Source organism: Serinus canaria, chromosome 5 (genome assembly GCF_022539315.1).
Source record: "Serinus canaria isolate serCan28SL12 chromosome 5, serCan2020, whole genome shotgun sequence".
NCBI classification, from domain to species: domain Eukaryota; kingdom Metazoa; phylum Chordata; class Aves; order Passeriformes; family Fringillidae; genus Serinus; species Serinus canaria.
Window position 1 is genome coordinate 61,446,598 of NC_066319.1, and position 15,811 is coordinate 61,462,408.

The 15,811-nt window shown below is 51.4% G+C and overlaps 1 protein-coding gene and 1 non-coding gene across 4 annotated transcripts; both read right to left on the bottom strand.

Annotated features, from left to right (window-relative positions):
• Window positions 1-273: 273 nt before the first annotated feature.
• On the bottom strand, window positions 274-15,320 carry PRPF39 (pre-mRNA processing factor 39). 3 transcript variants are annotated; one of them, XM_050975525.1, is made up of 14 exons: window positions 15,218-15,320; window positions 11,659-12,010; window positions 11,167-11,292; window positions 10,412-10,530; window positions 9,519-9,686; window positions 8,713-8,869; window positions 7,594-7,701; window positions 5,588-5,752; window positions 5,153-5,279; window positions 4,799-5,067; window positions 4,069-4,253; window positions 2,766-2,840; window positions 2,069-2,189; window positions 274-962 (listed from the first exon to the last, which is right to left on the bottom strand). In XM_050975525.1, exons 2-14 carry the CDS (start codon window positions 11,986-11,988, stop codon window positions 912-914), a joined length of 2,001 nt encoding a protein of 666 aa, XP_050831482.1. In that variant the 5' UTR covers window positions 11,989-12,010; window positions 15,218-15,320; the 3' UTR covers window positions 274-911. The 3 variants fall into 3 exon arrangements, with proteins under 3 accessions (XP_050831482.1, XP_050831481.1, XP_018762603.1); XM_050975524.1 differs by having other exon boundaries at window positions 15,205-15,296; XM_018907058.3 differs by lacking the exons at window positions 11,167-11,292; window positions 11,659-12,010; window positions 15,218-15,320 and adding an exon at window positions 10,658-11,107.
• On the bottom strand, window positions 4,634-4,719 carry LOC115485514 (small nucleolar RNA SNORD127). The gene has a single exon (XR_003946290.1). It is a non-coding gene; the product is annotated as a small nucleolar RNA SNORD127 (small nucleolar RNA).
• Window positions 15,321-15,811: the final 491 nt, after the last annotated feature.

The following is a 15,811-nucleotide window of genomic DNA, read 5'->3' on the forward strand; positions in this document are numbered from 1 at the left end:
CTGCTCCACAATCCCATGGCCCCACACCCAAGCCAGGGCTCCTTCCCTCCTGTGGAGCCCAAACCCACGGCATTCTTGCTCCACAACCCCACAGAATTCCCACCCCATTTATTTGACAGCAGCTCTGCTGGCAGAGATCCAGGTGTTCCACAGGTGTTCCCAGGTGTCCCTGTGCCACAGCTCCTCCTGTGAACACCACCAGAGCTCAACTCAGGCATTCTCTTCTCCCTCCTGGCTCAAATGAGGCAGTCCAAGAAAGCTCAGAGCACCTACTGAATTCCTCGCTTTTATTACAAAAATGGGAATGATCACTTTGATCAAAATGAAAAAGTTTTGCTCACACCGTGTACATGAAAAACTCTAAATACAAAACTCATCCCAAACACAGTTTGTGCTTTTAAAAAAGAATGAAGGTGGTTTAATCCCTGCCCCCTCCCACACTACAGAACCCGTGTGGCAGCTCTGCCAAGGCCCTCAGTCCCAACAACCCGGGCCTGGAACAGCTCCCTGGCAGTTGGGCTGGGAGTGGGACAAGCCTTGGCTCCAGCCCTGGGCCAGGGCCAGGCAGCAGAGCAGCTCTGGGGCAAAACCAGCCCAAACCCCCCCAGCTTCACCCACTCAATTATGGAATCATGAGACCGACGAGAATTCTTCTGATACTCCATAAATTAGTGCAGGGAATTAAAAAAATCATTTATGGTAAATGAGAATTGTACAGAGACCATTTATCAGTTACCAGCACACGAATCTTGCTTCACACATACCCCGTGAGCAGCAGCTCGGTTCACATGCAGAGGACCAAAAGCAGGTGGCACGACAGTTCCTTCACAGCCCAAAATTAGAAAAATATAATTTTTTTTATTCCATCTTTGTTGAAACTGCAGCACAGTGAACTCCACTCCCTGCAGGGATCAGGTTGTGTGGTAATACTGTCCGTAATTCCAGGCGTTCTGGTAGTTGTACTGGAACCAAACACAGCAGCAGCATCAGCCACCAGCGTCCCTGCTGGGAGCCCCTGGGGCAGCACAGCCCCCCAGCCCCTCTGTGCCAGCACAGCACCCCAGGAATGCAGGACAGCTGTGCCATTCCCTCTGCAACAGCCTGGGAAAGGCAGGCAAGGCAGGCAGGGGTGCAGGCACCACAGGGTGCTGCCACAGCACAGATCCTCATCACAACACAATCAAAATGTCCCGAGCTGGGAGGGACCCACGGGGATCAGCGAGCGCAGCCCCATCCCTGCAGACACCCCAAGAGTCCCAGCCTGGGCATCCCTGTGGCACAGGGCTCTGGCAGCCTCAGGGCCGTGCCCATTCCCTGGGGAGCTTTTCCAGTGCTGATTCCACCCTCTGGGGGAAGAACCTTTCCCTGATCTCCAGCCTAGGTCCCTCTGGCCCAGCCTCAAGGCTGCCATTCCTGCAGTGCCTTTTTCCTGGCCTAGCACTGGACAGTCTGTGCTGGATGAGATGGCTCCCATGGCCTGACTTGGGAAAGAATTCCCAGCCTGGCTGCAGACAATCCCAAACAGGGCCACCCAGGGCTTGTGCCCCAGCTGTAGCACTGCTCTCCCAGCTCTGGGGGCTCGGCACAGTCGGAACAATGCTTTTCATAAAACCCCCTCAAATCTGCCATGGATTTAAAAAACACATGGCTGTGGCAGTAGGGACATGGCTCAGTGGAGGCCTTGTCAGTGATGGACTGGATGGTCTTAGAGGGCTTTTCCAACCTCAACAATTCTATTCCAAGCTAAAACGCTCTGGAGGAAGAGCCCCAGAGGCAAGCTGATTTTGTTGATGCTGTGTACCAGCAGAAACCATTCCAAGGCACTACAGGAATTACAGCCTGGAGATAGTCACTATCCAGGCACACAGGAAAGGGGCACCCCATGGTCAGTCTGGGCAGAACAGTTCCACATACCACAGCCCTGCTGTCCTCCCCCTGTCCCCTCCCCGTGTGACAGCACAGCCACCAAACTGCTCCTCGCTCCACGCAGGAACACTGAGCACTTGTGGAGCACGCCCAGGAGGTGCCAGCACCCCAAGGAGCTGAGTTTTGTTTCCCTGCCCCATACCTGGTACCAGGCGTTGTAGTTGTAGGCGGCCTGGTTGACCTGCATGTCCCCGTCCATGAGCTGCGCCGACGCCAGCCCCGCCTCCTCCGTCAGCAGCTTCTTCTCGTCCGGCTCCTCTGAGCTGCAGGGGAACACAGCCTGTTCTGGCACCTCAGAGCACTGCTGGGCAGCTTGAACCCTGCTCAGCTGGGTGCCCTGGCCCAGAGGGGTGAGGGAATTGGGTCAGGGAAGGGCAGTTTGGGTTGTGCTGCAGAACAGGCTGGGTTTAAAGCTGGTGCCCAAACTGAGACAGCAAAGGCACGTTCTGGCTTAGAGACTGAGTTACTTTACCAGCACTGTTTGGCTCAACTCAACTCAACAACCCAAAAACTTATTTTCCAAAATTATTTCCATCCCTGGAAGTGTCCAGGGCCAGCACATATGGAGGTCTATGGAAGGTGTCCCTGTCCATGGCAGGTTTTAGGGCTTTAGGGTCCCTTCCAATCCAAACAATTCCATGAATATTTAAGGCAGCACAGCTCTATTTAGTATACACTTCAAAGGACTAACATTATGTGACTCTATTCTCACATCAGTGGGTTCAAAGCTGACAAACACCTCCACTGACAGACGAAGGAACCCCCCAGGGTGAGGCTGCTCCCTGCCCTGCCCCCAGAGCTGTCCTGCCCTGCCCAGGGCAGCTGGGCTCAGTCCGTACCCGTTCTCTGCCCGCCGCTTCAGCGTCTCCTGCTCCTTCAGCAGCGCCTGGTGCTCGTCGTAGGCATCCAGGAGCCTGGGAAGAGCACAGCCAGTCAGGCCTTGCCTGTGTTTGAAACCCCTGAGCAAAGCCCACTGGAGCTGGAACAGTACAGCAAACTGCAATGTCATACATTCTAATGAGTGACCACCAACAAACAGGGGAAAGCCAGCTCAGCTCTGTTCACAACAGCTCCAGTTCCCAACCCGCTCAACTTCCCTCACACTTAATGCAGTTTTTATCAAGTCCTTTATAAAGAAGTTTTCTAGAAATGATTTGTGATTCAGCTGCTCCTTCAGAGCCTGCTGGTGATGCCACCCACAGCAGCACAGAGATGTGGGAATCAGCATTTAAACACTGGAAATTATTCCAATCTCAAAGCAGCCCTTGCCCATCCAGCAGGGAAGAACAAGTGTGGTTAATGCAGCACAGGGGAGTCCTGGCTAAAATTCTCACAAATGTTGACTGCATACCCCCTTCATCTGCAGCACCTCACAAAACCTGCAGCTTCTGACAGTGTGCTCTGGGTAAAAAGAGTTCCTCATACTCATTCTGTGCTCTGGGATTATTTGGGAACTGCAAAATTCTTTGTGTTGATCTGTCTCAGATCCTAAACTTGTACTGACTGACTGCCATGCAGAGGCAGCAGAATTTAATGACAGCTATTGTTAAAAACATACAAAGCAGAAAAACTGAGTTGTCATTAATCCTTCTGGGTTATTTAGCTGCAAAAGGTAAATAAAAACAATAGAAAATGAAGAGAAAAATATATAGTAGTATTAAATTTAAAACTTGCATTTCTGGTGTATCCTGCCACAGAAGGGCACAGTTGTTGATAGTGCTGAACACTGAAAAACCTGACCAGTGCAGTTCTGGAAACGAGCAGCAGCTCCCAGGAACAGAGTCTCAAAGGACACCTGTGCCACAGACCTGTCCCACTCCCCTGAGGAGCACCTCCCTTCACAGGGCTTAGCAAGGGGAAGCCACAGGAAAACCTGGCAGGCAGCAGAGCTCTGCTCAGTGAGGTGTTGGGCACTTGAGATCAAAGGGGCAATTGCCTGAAAAGAGATTCCTCTATAAAAATCTATTCCTGTTTACAAATCTATTCCTGTTTAACACCAGGAGGCTGGTTTAGAAAAGCAGCTGTTCCTTACAAAGAGCTGATGGCACAAAGGAAATAATTTTTCAGAAGCCACTGACCCCACCCTTTCCCCAGCACTCTCCCAGTGACCCCAGTTTGGCCACTGCCCACAGGACATCTTACTTGTTCACATCAGACCCAAAATCTTCCAGGAATTCCACTTTTCTCTGTGAGAAGGTGATCCTCATTTTGATGGACAAGGCCCCATGGATGGCCTTGTCAAAGCAGCTCAGGATGTTCTCCTCGTTCTGCTTGAGGTCACCACTGTATTCCATCTCCAGCAGGTTCAGGTACAGTTTGGTGTTTTCCTGTGCAAAACAGGCATTAGGAGGTGCACACCTGACCCTCACAGCAGGTTTTTAACTCTGACTGTTACACACCCCAGTTCACCCCATGAACACATACAATGACAGGCAATAAAGGGATTTTCCTCTCTCCCTAGGCTAGTTTGTTGCACAAACACACCAGAAGTGACCAACACCACAAACCCAGGTGCTGCACTTTGCTGGCAGCATCTGAGTGCCAGATATTCCTGTGCTGACACCAAACCACCAAACACTGCCCCCACACCAATAACACTGAACACACTGAGAACGTTTAGGATTCTAAAAATTAAAATAAAGGTGCAAAACACATTGTGCTTCTGGTGGGAAAAGGGTTCAAACTTCCAGATTCCCAAGCTGGGACATGGCAACATCAGTTTAGAGGGACTGTTGTCTCCATGCAGTAATGGGACATTACATCCAGTTACAACACCTGTCATCACTGTTGCCATGTTATACAAAATGCTTCAGAAAGAAAGACACCAGGGTGGTTTGAGTTTTGGGTAAGACAGCTGAGAGGGAACACATACTTTGTCCAGTTCTATGGCTTCTGACAGCACTTTTCTTGCCTTTGGCAGGTTTTTCTGCACTTTGAAGAGGTGCCGGGCCAGTTTGATGGCATAGAAGGAGGCTTCACTGATGGACTTGGCATTTCTGACAGCATCTTCCAGCAGCTGCTCTGCCTCCTCCATGTTGCCGTGCCGGCGCTCCAGGCTCACCCTGCGCAGGCGGATCATGGCCAGCCCCAGGATGCACTCCTCAAACGTCTTCAGGATCCTTCTGGCTTCATCAATATTGCCTGCAACAGCAGGGAGATGCTTTAGGACAGGGCAGATGCCAGAGGTCCCCCAGCAGAGCCCCCCGAGGGGCAGGGCTGCCCTTACCCTGCTGCTCCTCGAAGGCTGCCCACAGCATGTGCACCATGGGCTTCTTGGGCAGGTGGATGGTGCAGGCCCTGCTGTACACGTGCCGCACGCCCTCGATGCTGTGGTTCTCCATGTATTTGGCATACTAGGGTTGGAAACAGAGCAGAGACCAGCCAGGTTAAAGCTTGTATTTGTCTCCAAGAACATGCCAGAACGATAAAATTCTTTTGTTTAAACCCATTCAGCACCTTTATGGAACCACTAGACTAGTTTCTGTAAGGAAGGACGTAGAGAGGCAACGCAGTTGGCAAATGCAGCAGTCAAATCTGGTTGCAAGCAGACCATCTCCTAATGCAACAGATATAGTTATAGATGAACAACGTTCCACAGGGTACAAGGGTTAGTCACCAGGTCAAGGTGTGCACCAGCAGAGCCGTGAGCTGCCTCCCTTACCTTGATCCAGAAGTCCTCATAGAGGGCACATGAAATGACACATCTCTCAAAGAGGACCACGACTCGCTCGTGAGTGCCATTCTCTATCTCAAACTCTAAGTACTCTTTCCAGTTTTTCAGCTGAATTTTCTCCAGAGGTTTTACATGAAAGTAAGGCCTCTTGATCTGCAAGAGTCACAGGATGCAACTGGTGATTACAAACACACCACCAACGGGGGTCAAACAATCAACAGCCACACAGGCAACACTCAATTCCTGCCACTTCAGTGACCAGGGCTCCAGGGACACCTCCTCATCTACTCAATCCAGGGTTATCCAGGTATGGATCAAGGGATTTACGGCAGCAACATTCCAGGCTAGAAACCTCCTTTCCTAGAGAGCTTTTGGAGTGCAAGTGTTTAGAGATGCTAGGGGAGGACCCAAGGCAGCCCAGTGTCAGTGACATTATGGACACACTGGACATTGCCCACATCCATCCACACAAGTGATGTGCTCATTGTGGGACACCTAGTCCACAAACTCAACTCAGAATTTGGTTCAGAATCATGACAAGGAAGGACAGAGCACCGAACTGGACTTCCTATCAAATATTTACATCAATCTGGTTACAGCAAGACCACAAATTTAGCACCATTGTCTTGTTATTGGTGACTGCAAGAGGGGCTGGGTGGGACAGAGCTCAGCACAGAAAATTAAACATTGCTCTGTCTAAATTGAAATTGCTTTGTCTGGCACCCTGCCAGAGATACTTTGCTTTTGCTCACCATCTTTACTGTATTTGATTATCTCTCTCCTGTGCTGCAATTTGCTCTCAGATCCAAACCCATACAAATGGATGAAGAACTTACAGTAATTAAGGAGAATCCAGTTCTTCAAAGCCACCTGGAATTTAAAGCCAGTCCCTCCCTTCATGCTCCTCACTGATCTCTGGTGTGGAACCCAACACTCTGTGGCCATTTTGCCCAGCTCAAAGTCCTGCTGGAAACAGTTCTAAGGAATCCCCAGCCCTGGGTGGGATCTGTGCCCAGCACCTCACTGCTGTCCTTTATGGACAGGCTGAACTCTGCACGTGCAGCTGCCCCCAGCCCCAGCCCCTCGGGGCTCCAGAGCAGACACTGCTAGTAACAAGAGCACACTGTGGCCAGCAAGGGGACACTCAGCTTCCCAAACCTTTCCTGCCCACTGCCCACAGTTCCAGAGCTCTCCCAAATCCCACAGATTGGCAGCTTAAGGCTTCCCAAGGCAGGCATCTGGGACACTCTGCTCTGCTCCCTCCTGCCACGGGTCACTGGTACAGAGCTCACTGACAATGGGAGCTCCTGGGCTGTGGAGGCACCTGGCCCAGTCCCACCCCATGCAGTCAATCACCAGTTCTGACACCCAACCCAGTAAAGAGTCTCTGAGTAACACAGTGCACTCTTCAGAATAAGAAGGAAATTTAAAACAAGGACTATGTTTGCCAGGAAGAAAAATATAAAGACTGAGATGAAAACCTCTTTTTTTTTCAGACGGAATCCAACCTAACTCTACAGCAAAAGCTGTATATTTGCAGTGATCAAATTATTAGTTAATTTAATTACTTTTAATACATTACACAGAGGAGGTCCAAAACAAAAGCTACCTGATTAAGTGTGTAATGTTCCAATACAAAACCACAGGAACTTCATTCTCCTCTGAGACCAGGCTTACCTTTCAGAGGGAGTCCCCTCCATCCTCTCATGCCTTTGCACCACCCCAGGGCATGAGCAGCACTAACTCCCAGGACTCACTGGCTTAGCAAACATTACAGCACCTTGCCTCTCTCCAAGCACTGCTCTGAGATCTTTACATCACCAGGTGCCTCTTCACAAGAAAAATGGCAGAGAAGTGAAACTGTTCCAACTTTGAGTCTCTGTTCAATCCCCTCCCAGCAGTTTAAGTTAAGGCTGTTTCACACAATTCCCAGCTCCCAGTCCTGTTCCCAAACCACTGCTGATGCTGCCTCACACAAACCCCACCCCACTTACCGCTTCCTCAAACGTCCACCTCTTACTGACTTCATGCTCGTTGTGGTTAAATATCTCCTGATGGATCTCAATGATTCTGTGCCTCATGTTCTCTATCTCAGTGATTAGCTAGAACAGAATGTCAGAAAATGTAACACAAGCAGACATGCTATCACCTTTGTAACTGCCTCCTGTGCCAGGGACATGCATGGATTCTCCCTGAGCAGCCAGGGAAGGGCTGGGACACTGCATGATGGAGCCTCGGGCCTCAGCACACACAGCTGAACTGGTGTTTAGCCTATGCTAAAGCTGATTGGAGATTAAGGATGGATTTGGATCCAAGTCAGCCCTGGTTTTAGCATGTCTGTGTGTTCACCATCAGCAATTCCTCTGGACAGCTCCAGGCATTCCTAGGCCTGTAACAGTCTGAACCCGCCCAGGTTCAGACACTGCTGATGAGGAGCATTCTTAGACCACAGATCCCAATCTGCTGAACTAGAATAATTAATATTTGGTCCTGTTCTTTCATTTTCTAACACGTTTCTTTAACACCCCTGCCAGCACTGGAAGGGGCTGTCCTGTGACCACACAAGCCAGAGGGCAGTGATGTGCAGGAGCTCTCTGGGCACAGCTCAAGTGGCTGCAGTGGAACCCCTGCCCCAGCCCCAGAGAAGGACAGGGTGCCAGTGCCCACCCCATGCAGGTGCCTTGGTAGGGTCAGTGATGTCCTCAGTGCTGCAGGGCACTGATATGTAGGAGCTCTTCGGGCACAGCTCAAGTGGGTGCAGTGGAAGCTCTGCCCCAGCCCCAGGGAAGGGCAGAGGTGCCCGTGCCCACCCCATGCAGGTGCCTTGGTGGGGTCAGTGATGTCCTCAGTGCTGCAGGACTGTGGGAGCTCTCTGGGCACAGCTCAAGGGGGTGCAATGGAAGCTCTGCCCCAGCCCCAGGGAAGGGCAGAGGTGCCCGTGCCCACCCCATGCAGGTGCCTTGGTAGGGTCAGTGATGTCCTTGGTGCCACAGGGCACTGCTGTGCAGGAGCTCTCTGGGCCCAGCCAGCCCCAGCAGACTGAGCTGGCTGCAGGGGAAGGCCTGGCCAGCCCCAGGGAAGGACAGGTGCTCTGTGCCCAGCCCTGCAGGTACCTTGGCGGGGTCGGTGATGTCCTCGGTGCCGCAGGGCAGCTCGTCCCCGTCCTCGCTGCTGTGGCCGCTGGCGGCCGCCAGCTCCCGGCGCAGCTGCACAAACTGTTCTGTGGTCAGGAAGTCTCGGGGCAGGTTGTTCTGGATGTGCTCTTTAAACCTAACAACAGCCACAAAGAGGCACTGCAAAGGGGTTGTTTCACGCTGCACTGCTGCCCAACAGGGCACAGCTATAAATCCTAGGGGCTTCTGCTTTGCTTCATGGCCCCTGAGTGACACTGAGTGCTGCCAGCTGACACCCAGAACTGCCAGCACCCATCACCCTCACAAGTGCCATGTGCCAAAGGGACAGAACCCTTGCCACGGAAAAGAGATGGCAAGGGACAAAATCAGTTACAAAGGAAATACTTTACTTCCCACACCAAGAGATCTGGGAAAGACTGTGTGCAATTTAACTGAGGCTGCTGCTCAAGTCTCCCTACCAGTGCAGAACTCCACTATGTAAAACTTCACCAGCATTCCTCTTTAGTCAGTTAAATTGGAGCTTCACCACACATGGGCACTTTATGAATATTAAAGTCCAGAACTGCTCATTCTGATTTCTCCAAGACATCCTCTCTTCCCCACACTTCCAAGGCCTGTTCTTATTCCACAACAAAACCTCTGAATTTACATAAAACCAAATTCCTCAAATGTGCATCAGTACTTTCAAACAATCAGTCCAGCTGCCTGAGTGTGTAAGTAAATAACTACATAAGCCTGTTCCAAGTTCTTGCGCTCATGGCATTAACTGCCTGCTTTCCCTTTACCTCTGGAAGTGATGGCTGTAGAGCTGCGTTGGGATTCCCAGGATGCGATCATAGATGGATGTAACTTCCCTTAGGTTTCCCTGGTCATTTTCCCAGTTTATATACATTTCCCAGAGTCTGTCAGAACGGAAATCTGTCCCAGCAGCCAGCACTGCGTGTTCATAGGCTCTGGAAAAGGAAAGGTTTTACACTAGTTTCTGGATACCAGACCAGAGCAAAGAAGGAAAGTCCTGGCTCTTATTAAAGGTTATGAGCATCCTCATTTCCTTGAAACTAGATTTATATTAATTATTTACATACTTCAGAGTGTCTTCCAGATATCTACAGAAAGGTGTCTAGAGATTCCAAAAGCTCACACTCATTTTTTGCCTCCAGAACTTCCACAACAGAACAAGTACAGGCAACAGCAGAAGCCACTGGCAGGAACACAAGATATTAGGAAAATACACAACCTTTACCACTTTTGTCTTGTACAGACTCTAAACCCACCAGTGCAGCAGACAAAAGCTGTGCAGCACTTCTGCAGCTTGGTTCTGATCCAATTCCAGTGCAATTAAGCCTTCTGATCAAACTCTAGCCCGACCCTGTAACTGGGTCCACAGCCAGCCACAGTGAGCAAATGCATCCTATCCATACCCTGTAAACGCCAAGGAATTAAATTCCAGGATTCCAAATGCTGCACTGAGTATTTCTCAACATCCAGTCAGAAGCTCTCAAGCTTCTTCCCCTTGTACCACACTGGATAGTCTCCCCCTTCTTACGGAATTTGGCTCCATCACCTCTTAATTTAAAAATCCTTACAGTGACACCAGGTTGTTATTTTACCCTTGTCCTAAAAACACAATAACCTGATCCCAGTGGTGTGTATGGGTATCAGGCTGCTCCCAACTCACCCCCTGATGGTACTGTTAGTTTCAGGATCAGCAGGGTCCAAGGTCTCCTTTAGGAAGTTAATATAATGTATCCAAAGATCAACACTAAGAGGAATTGCCTGAAGCCCTCGGCGATAGACCTATGAAGAGAACATGAACTGTACTTCAAATCCTTAATGGGGTCCTAAGAGAGAGGCAACACTGTGTTATCCGGTGAACCTTAGAAATACTAATTACTGGAATTTTGTTTAAATAATCTACCATTACCATTCGGGTGGAGGTTGGATAGAACATGGCAATGTTCTGATCTCCACGTGCAGAGTCTTGATCTTCAAAGCGCAGCGGTCCCTGCATTCTGACCAGGTTGTGTGGGCAGGCTTTGGGGTACAGACCATAGGGCACAGACCCATTAGAGCATCATTGACAGCGTCTGACCAAAAATGCAATAAGATGGAGCAATTGTGACCAGCAAACCAACTATTATTGTTTTGAAAATGAGTAATAAATGGAAGTGACAGAAAAGCCCTGCCCTACTTGTTAAGCTGCAGTGTAATACAGAGGCTTGCACTGCAAAGCTTGACAAACTGTAGAGGTTTAACGCACCTGCCAACAAAGAGAGAGAACATTAGCTCCAAATGCCACAGCTGTGACACGTGCAAACACGTCCCTCGAGCACTGGCCGTGCAGGGCAGGCACTGGCAGCCCAATGACTCGCAGTGGGACAGTCATTGGTGGCTTTGGGACTGGTGGCAGTGCTGGCCCCGGGCCCTACGTACCTCGTCTGACTGCTTGACGTTGTCGTGGCGCTTCTCCAGGTCCGCGTACTTCTTCCAGTACCCATAGCAGTAGGGGTAGTGTGAGAAAAACCTGTCAAAGGCTTTCCTGGCTGCTGGCAAGTGGTTCTGTGGGAAACACAGAGTGAGCACATCAGTGCTTCCCTTAGCAACAGCTTCAGGCTATTTTAAATACAATTATTAACACTGTGTTAGAAAGGCCTGGTGTTATTTAGACATTGACAACCCGAGCTACTGGAAGGTGTCCCTGCACATGGCAGGGGGGTGGAACTGGATGAGCTTTTTAAGGTCACTTCCAACCCAACCACCCTGGCATTTTATGATTAAATGACAGCAGTGGCAAGGACAGCTGCCTTAAATCAGTGTCTGTGACAGCCTGATGTCCATTCTACATTTGCCACTGGAATTCCATGACTTTAGTTTTCTTTGTTTATTTATTTTGGGGAGCCTGAGGAGAAAGGGGCAGGTACGAACCTCCTGCTCTACGTACTGCAGTAGATAAACCCATCCTGTGAAATCCTGTGGATTGTCCTCTACTACTTTCCAAAACTTGTCAAAATCCGGAGGGAAGTCAGCCTCGATATCTGTGGTCTGTAAGCTCTCAATGTTTGGAATCTCGCTCTCCTGCGTGTTGTCCTCGTTGAGGTCTGGGGAGCTGTCTGGGGACTGCTCCATCTCGGTGACACTCATGATCTCGGTGCTGAAGTCCATGTGCTGCTCCTCGGCCGCGCTCTCGGCCTCGGGCTCCGCGCTCTCATTGCCCACAGTTGGCTGCTCCTCCTCTGTGCTCTCTGCGTTCTCCATGGCACCGCTGTGCGACTGGATCCTGGGGGAACAGCACCTTCAGTACTCCTGGGGCACAGCTGGGCTGGGATCCCCAGCTCAGAGTGGCCCAGGTGCTCCAGGCATCCCTGTATGCCACCACAACCCCCATGACACCTGCCTCACGCATCAGCAATAAAAAGTATTAACAGCAGTCATAGGTTTTCACATCTGCACATACAAATCAATATGGATTTCAATAAACTACTGCAGGGAGCTACCAAGGTATAAAAGTGAATCATTACAGTTTTTCTGTAGGAGTCCAGAGGAGGTTTATTCTAAATAAAGAATTATGTTCAAATTCCATAGAAACATTCAGGCTGGAAAATCTGTCTGAGACCATCAGGTCCAAGTCACTCCAGCAGCGCCAGGGCCACCATGGACCTGTGTCCCTAATTTCATTCAATTCAAGTACAAGTCAGTAAATTTTCTGTGAAATAAACAGGTGTTAAAAGGTGCCCTCAACACCAGGCTAAAGCAAAGAATTCCTGTCAGCACCAACTCAGTCTCCATTAGTGATGTCCCAACACACCCACCAGCACCAGAGGGCCACAGAAATGCTCCGGCAGCCCCTGACCTGCAGCCCCTCAGTCCCACCCACACCCAGTGCCAGGCGCTTCCTCCTGGCCCTTGGGACAGACTCCTGCTTCCTCCCACTCTTCCTTTAATGTCCCTGCCAAGAGCCACTGCCTGGCCCTGCCCTGCTGTGCCAGCACCAGGCCAGCCTGACCTGGCTGGGTGCCACCCAGCCTCGGCTGATCCTGGCCTTCCCTCCCAGAGCTGGGGCACTGAGCTGAGCCTGCACAGCTCCCAGCTGTGAGCCCAGCTGGCATGAGGGGCAGTGCTGGACTGACACCCTCACACGCTGCACTGCACTCCTGCTTCCTCCTGTGTTCTCCTTGCAGGAGGTGGCAAATGCATTTGGGATTTCAAAAAGAATGCACAAGTCCCCAGCCCAGAACTGTCCAGAGCCCTTTCACATCAAAAACCTGAAGAGACAACACCCAGAGCACTGCTTTCACTTCAGCAAGGGCATGGAGAAGACACCACTACATACTGGGGTGAAGTTCTTGCCAGAAAGGAAAAATCTCCCTTATCTTCAGCAGCTTCAATTCTTGGGATAACAGCTCATGTTTTCCCAGGAATTCACCAAGCCAAGGAACTTTGGCACAATGTGTGGTCTATTCTGCAAGTTTTCTAATAATTGTTTTTTAAAGTATTTCTGCTCTCCATCATTAGGCAGCCAAGGCTTAGAGCAGCCTGGGGTAGTGATGGGTGTCCCTGCTCATGGTAGGGGGGAAACTGGATGGGCTTTGAAGTGTCTGCCAGCCCAAAGCATTCTGTGACTCTAGGATTTTGAGAAAAAAAAAATCTCATTTGTAACATTAAGTTATACATAAAGTATCAAAGAGTATCACTGTGCCTATCCCAGTGCAACAGGCAGAGATCTGAATCACTCAAAGGCTGCTGCACTTCAGAGGGTGCCTCATGCAGGCTCTAAAACCGAGTGGAAAGAGGAGGGAGTGACACAAACCACAGCCCCAAAACTAGGAAAAATAACTTAAAGGCTATTTACAGCTCTAAAATTTGACCTAACAATGACAGAGGTAACTAGTGATGGGACAAAAAGAAATGGCTTCAAATTGCACCAAGCGAGGTTTGTGTTGGATATTGGGGATTTCTTCATGGCAAGGCTGTCCAGCCCTGGCACAGCTGCCCAGTTCACATCCCTGGGGAGGATTTTTTTTTTTTTTAAATCCCTGGAGGGATTTAAAGCCCTGTGCATGTGGCACTTGGGGACACGGGGTGGCCTTGGCAGCACGGGAGAATGGCTGGATGTAATGAGCAGCCCTAATGATTCCATGGATTTTGTCATCTTAGAAATGCAGTCATTCACGACCTAAACTCATTCTGATGTTTAACAGATGTTTCCTCCCTCTAGCTGATTCAGAAGACACATTCCATCTTAAAAAACAGCACTCCAAATCCAGCCATCTCCAGATGAGAAGGGAAAAAAGGATGAGGGAGAAGCTGTACCGATGGGCACACAAGGGCTGAGCTTGTGAAAACTCACATGGATCGGCACACGTGGCTTCAAACTGAAACCAAGCCTGTCTGACAGCTCTTCCAGCCAAACACCTTCCAGTCTGATCCCTGGCATATCCCAAAATCTGACAGCAATCCATGGCTTAAACCAGCCAATGCAACAGGCCACGAAAGTCCAGGGATTGGGCACACCAGGGAAACTTAATTCCGGGGTTTCCACCTTAATTCCAGGGATTTTCACGTTAATTCCAAAGGGTCTGACATCACACAGCCCAAGCAATTGAATCAGAGTATCAGACAGCTACACACACTGGTATTAAATAATTGATGCCAACATGTATTACTCAGCCTGTTACCAGCAAAAGACGGCTGTACACAAAACTGCCACTCATAAACGTGAATGGACTAATGGAAAACAAACAGGGAAACTGCAGAGGGGCAGGAATGCAGAGCCTTATCTGAGCTCAGCCCAGAACGCTCCATTCACACCCCTGATAAGGAGCTGCTGGATCCACCCGGGGCAGGTCCGGGATTAGGTTTGAATCACGGAATCATTTACTGGAAAAGCCCTTCAAGGCCATTGAATCCCAGCTGTGCCCGATGCCCACCTCGCCACCAGCCCAGAACTTTTGAGTGCCACGTCCAGGAATTCCTTGGACACCTCCAGGGATGGGCACTCCAAACCTCCCTGGGCAGCCCCTGTGAAGGCCTGAGCACCCTTTCCATGGGGAAATTCCTGCTGGTGTCCACCCTGAGCCTCCCCGGCCCAGCCCGAGGCCGTTCCCTCTCCATCAGGGCCTCTCGGGGCCCAGTCTGAGCAATAACGTCACAAACCGCGCGGCACGGAGCGGCTCCGCAAGGGCCCGTTACTCGCCCAGCGGCCGTTCAACGCAGAAAACGGGGATATAAGGATACAACAGGGATACCGGGATACACCCCCACGGCAGAGTTCACCTCTCGAGCAAACCCGAGGCCTGGCAGCGGCCGCGGGGCCGACACGGCGCACGGAGCGCCCCGCGCGCGGCCCGGCCAGGCCCGGCCTCCGCCCGCCTCGGCCTCCCGCCCCGGCTGTCCCTCGGCCCGGGCGCTCCCGGCTGCTGCCGGAGCTCCCCGCTCTCCTCCCCTTGGCCCAGTGCCGCCATAGCCCCTCACCCTTCGCCGGTACCTGCCGGGGCCGCCACAGCCGCCGCCGCCACAGCCGCCGCCGCCTCACCCGGGCCTCACGCACCACGCACGCGCACAGCGCCCCGCGCGCGCGCACCGCCCGCGTGCCCGCCTGCCCCCGCGCGTGCGCACCGGCCGCCCCCAGCGCCCGCCCCTTCCCGCCAAATGACGCCGCTCCCTGAGGGGCAGGGCAGCGAGGCAGCGCCCGCTACGGGAATAAAATAAATATAGCCCGGTCCGGGAATATATACAGCCCAGAAAAAGGAATAGAATAAATACAGCCCCCTAGAGAGACGCATCCTAGAATCATGTGGGCTGGAAGACACAAGATCACCCAGCCTGCTGTCCAAGCAGTAGTCTCACTGTAGCCCTTAAACCACTAAAGTAAGTTACCCACACCAGCTCCAGGAATTCCTTGGATACCTGCAGGGATGGGCACTCCAACCCTCCCTGGGCAGTGCCAAGGCCTGAGCCCCCTTTCCACGGCGAAATTCCTGCTGGGCCCACCCTGAGGCCGTTCCCTCTGCTCCTGTCCCTGTTCCCTGGAGCACAGCCCGACCCCCCGGCTGTCCCCTCCTGGCAGGAGCTGGGCAGA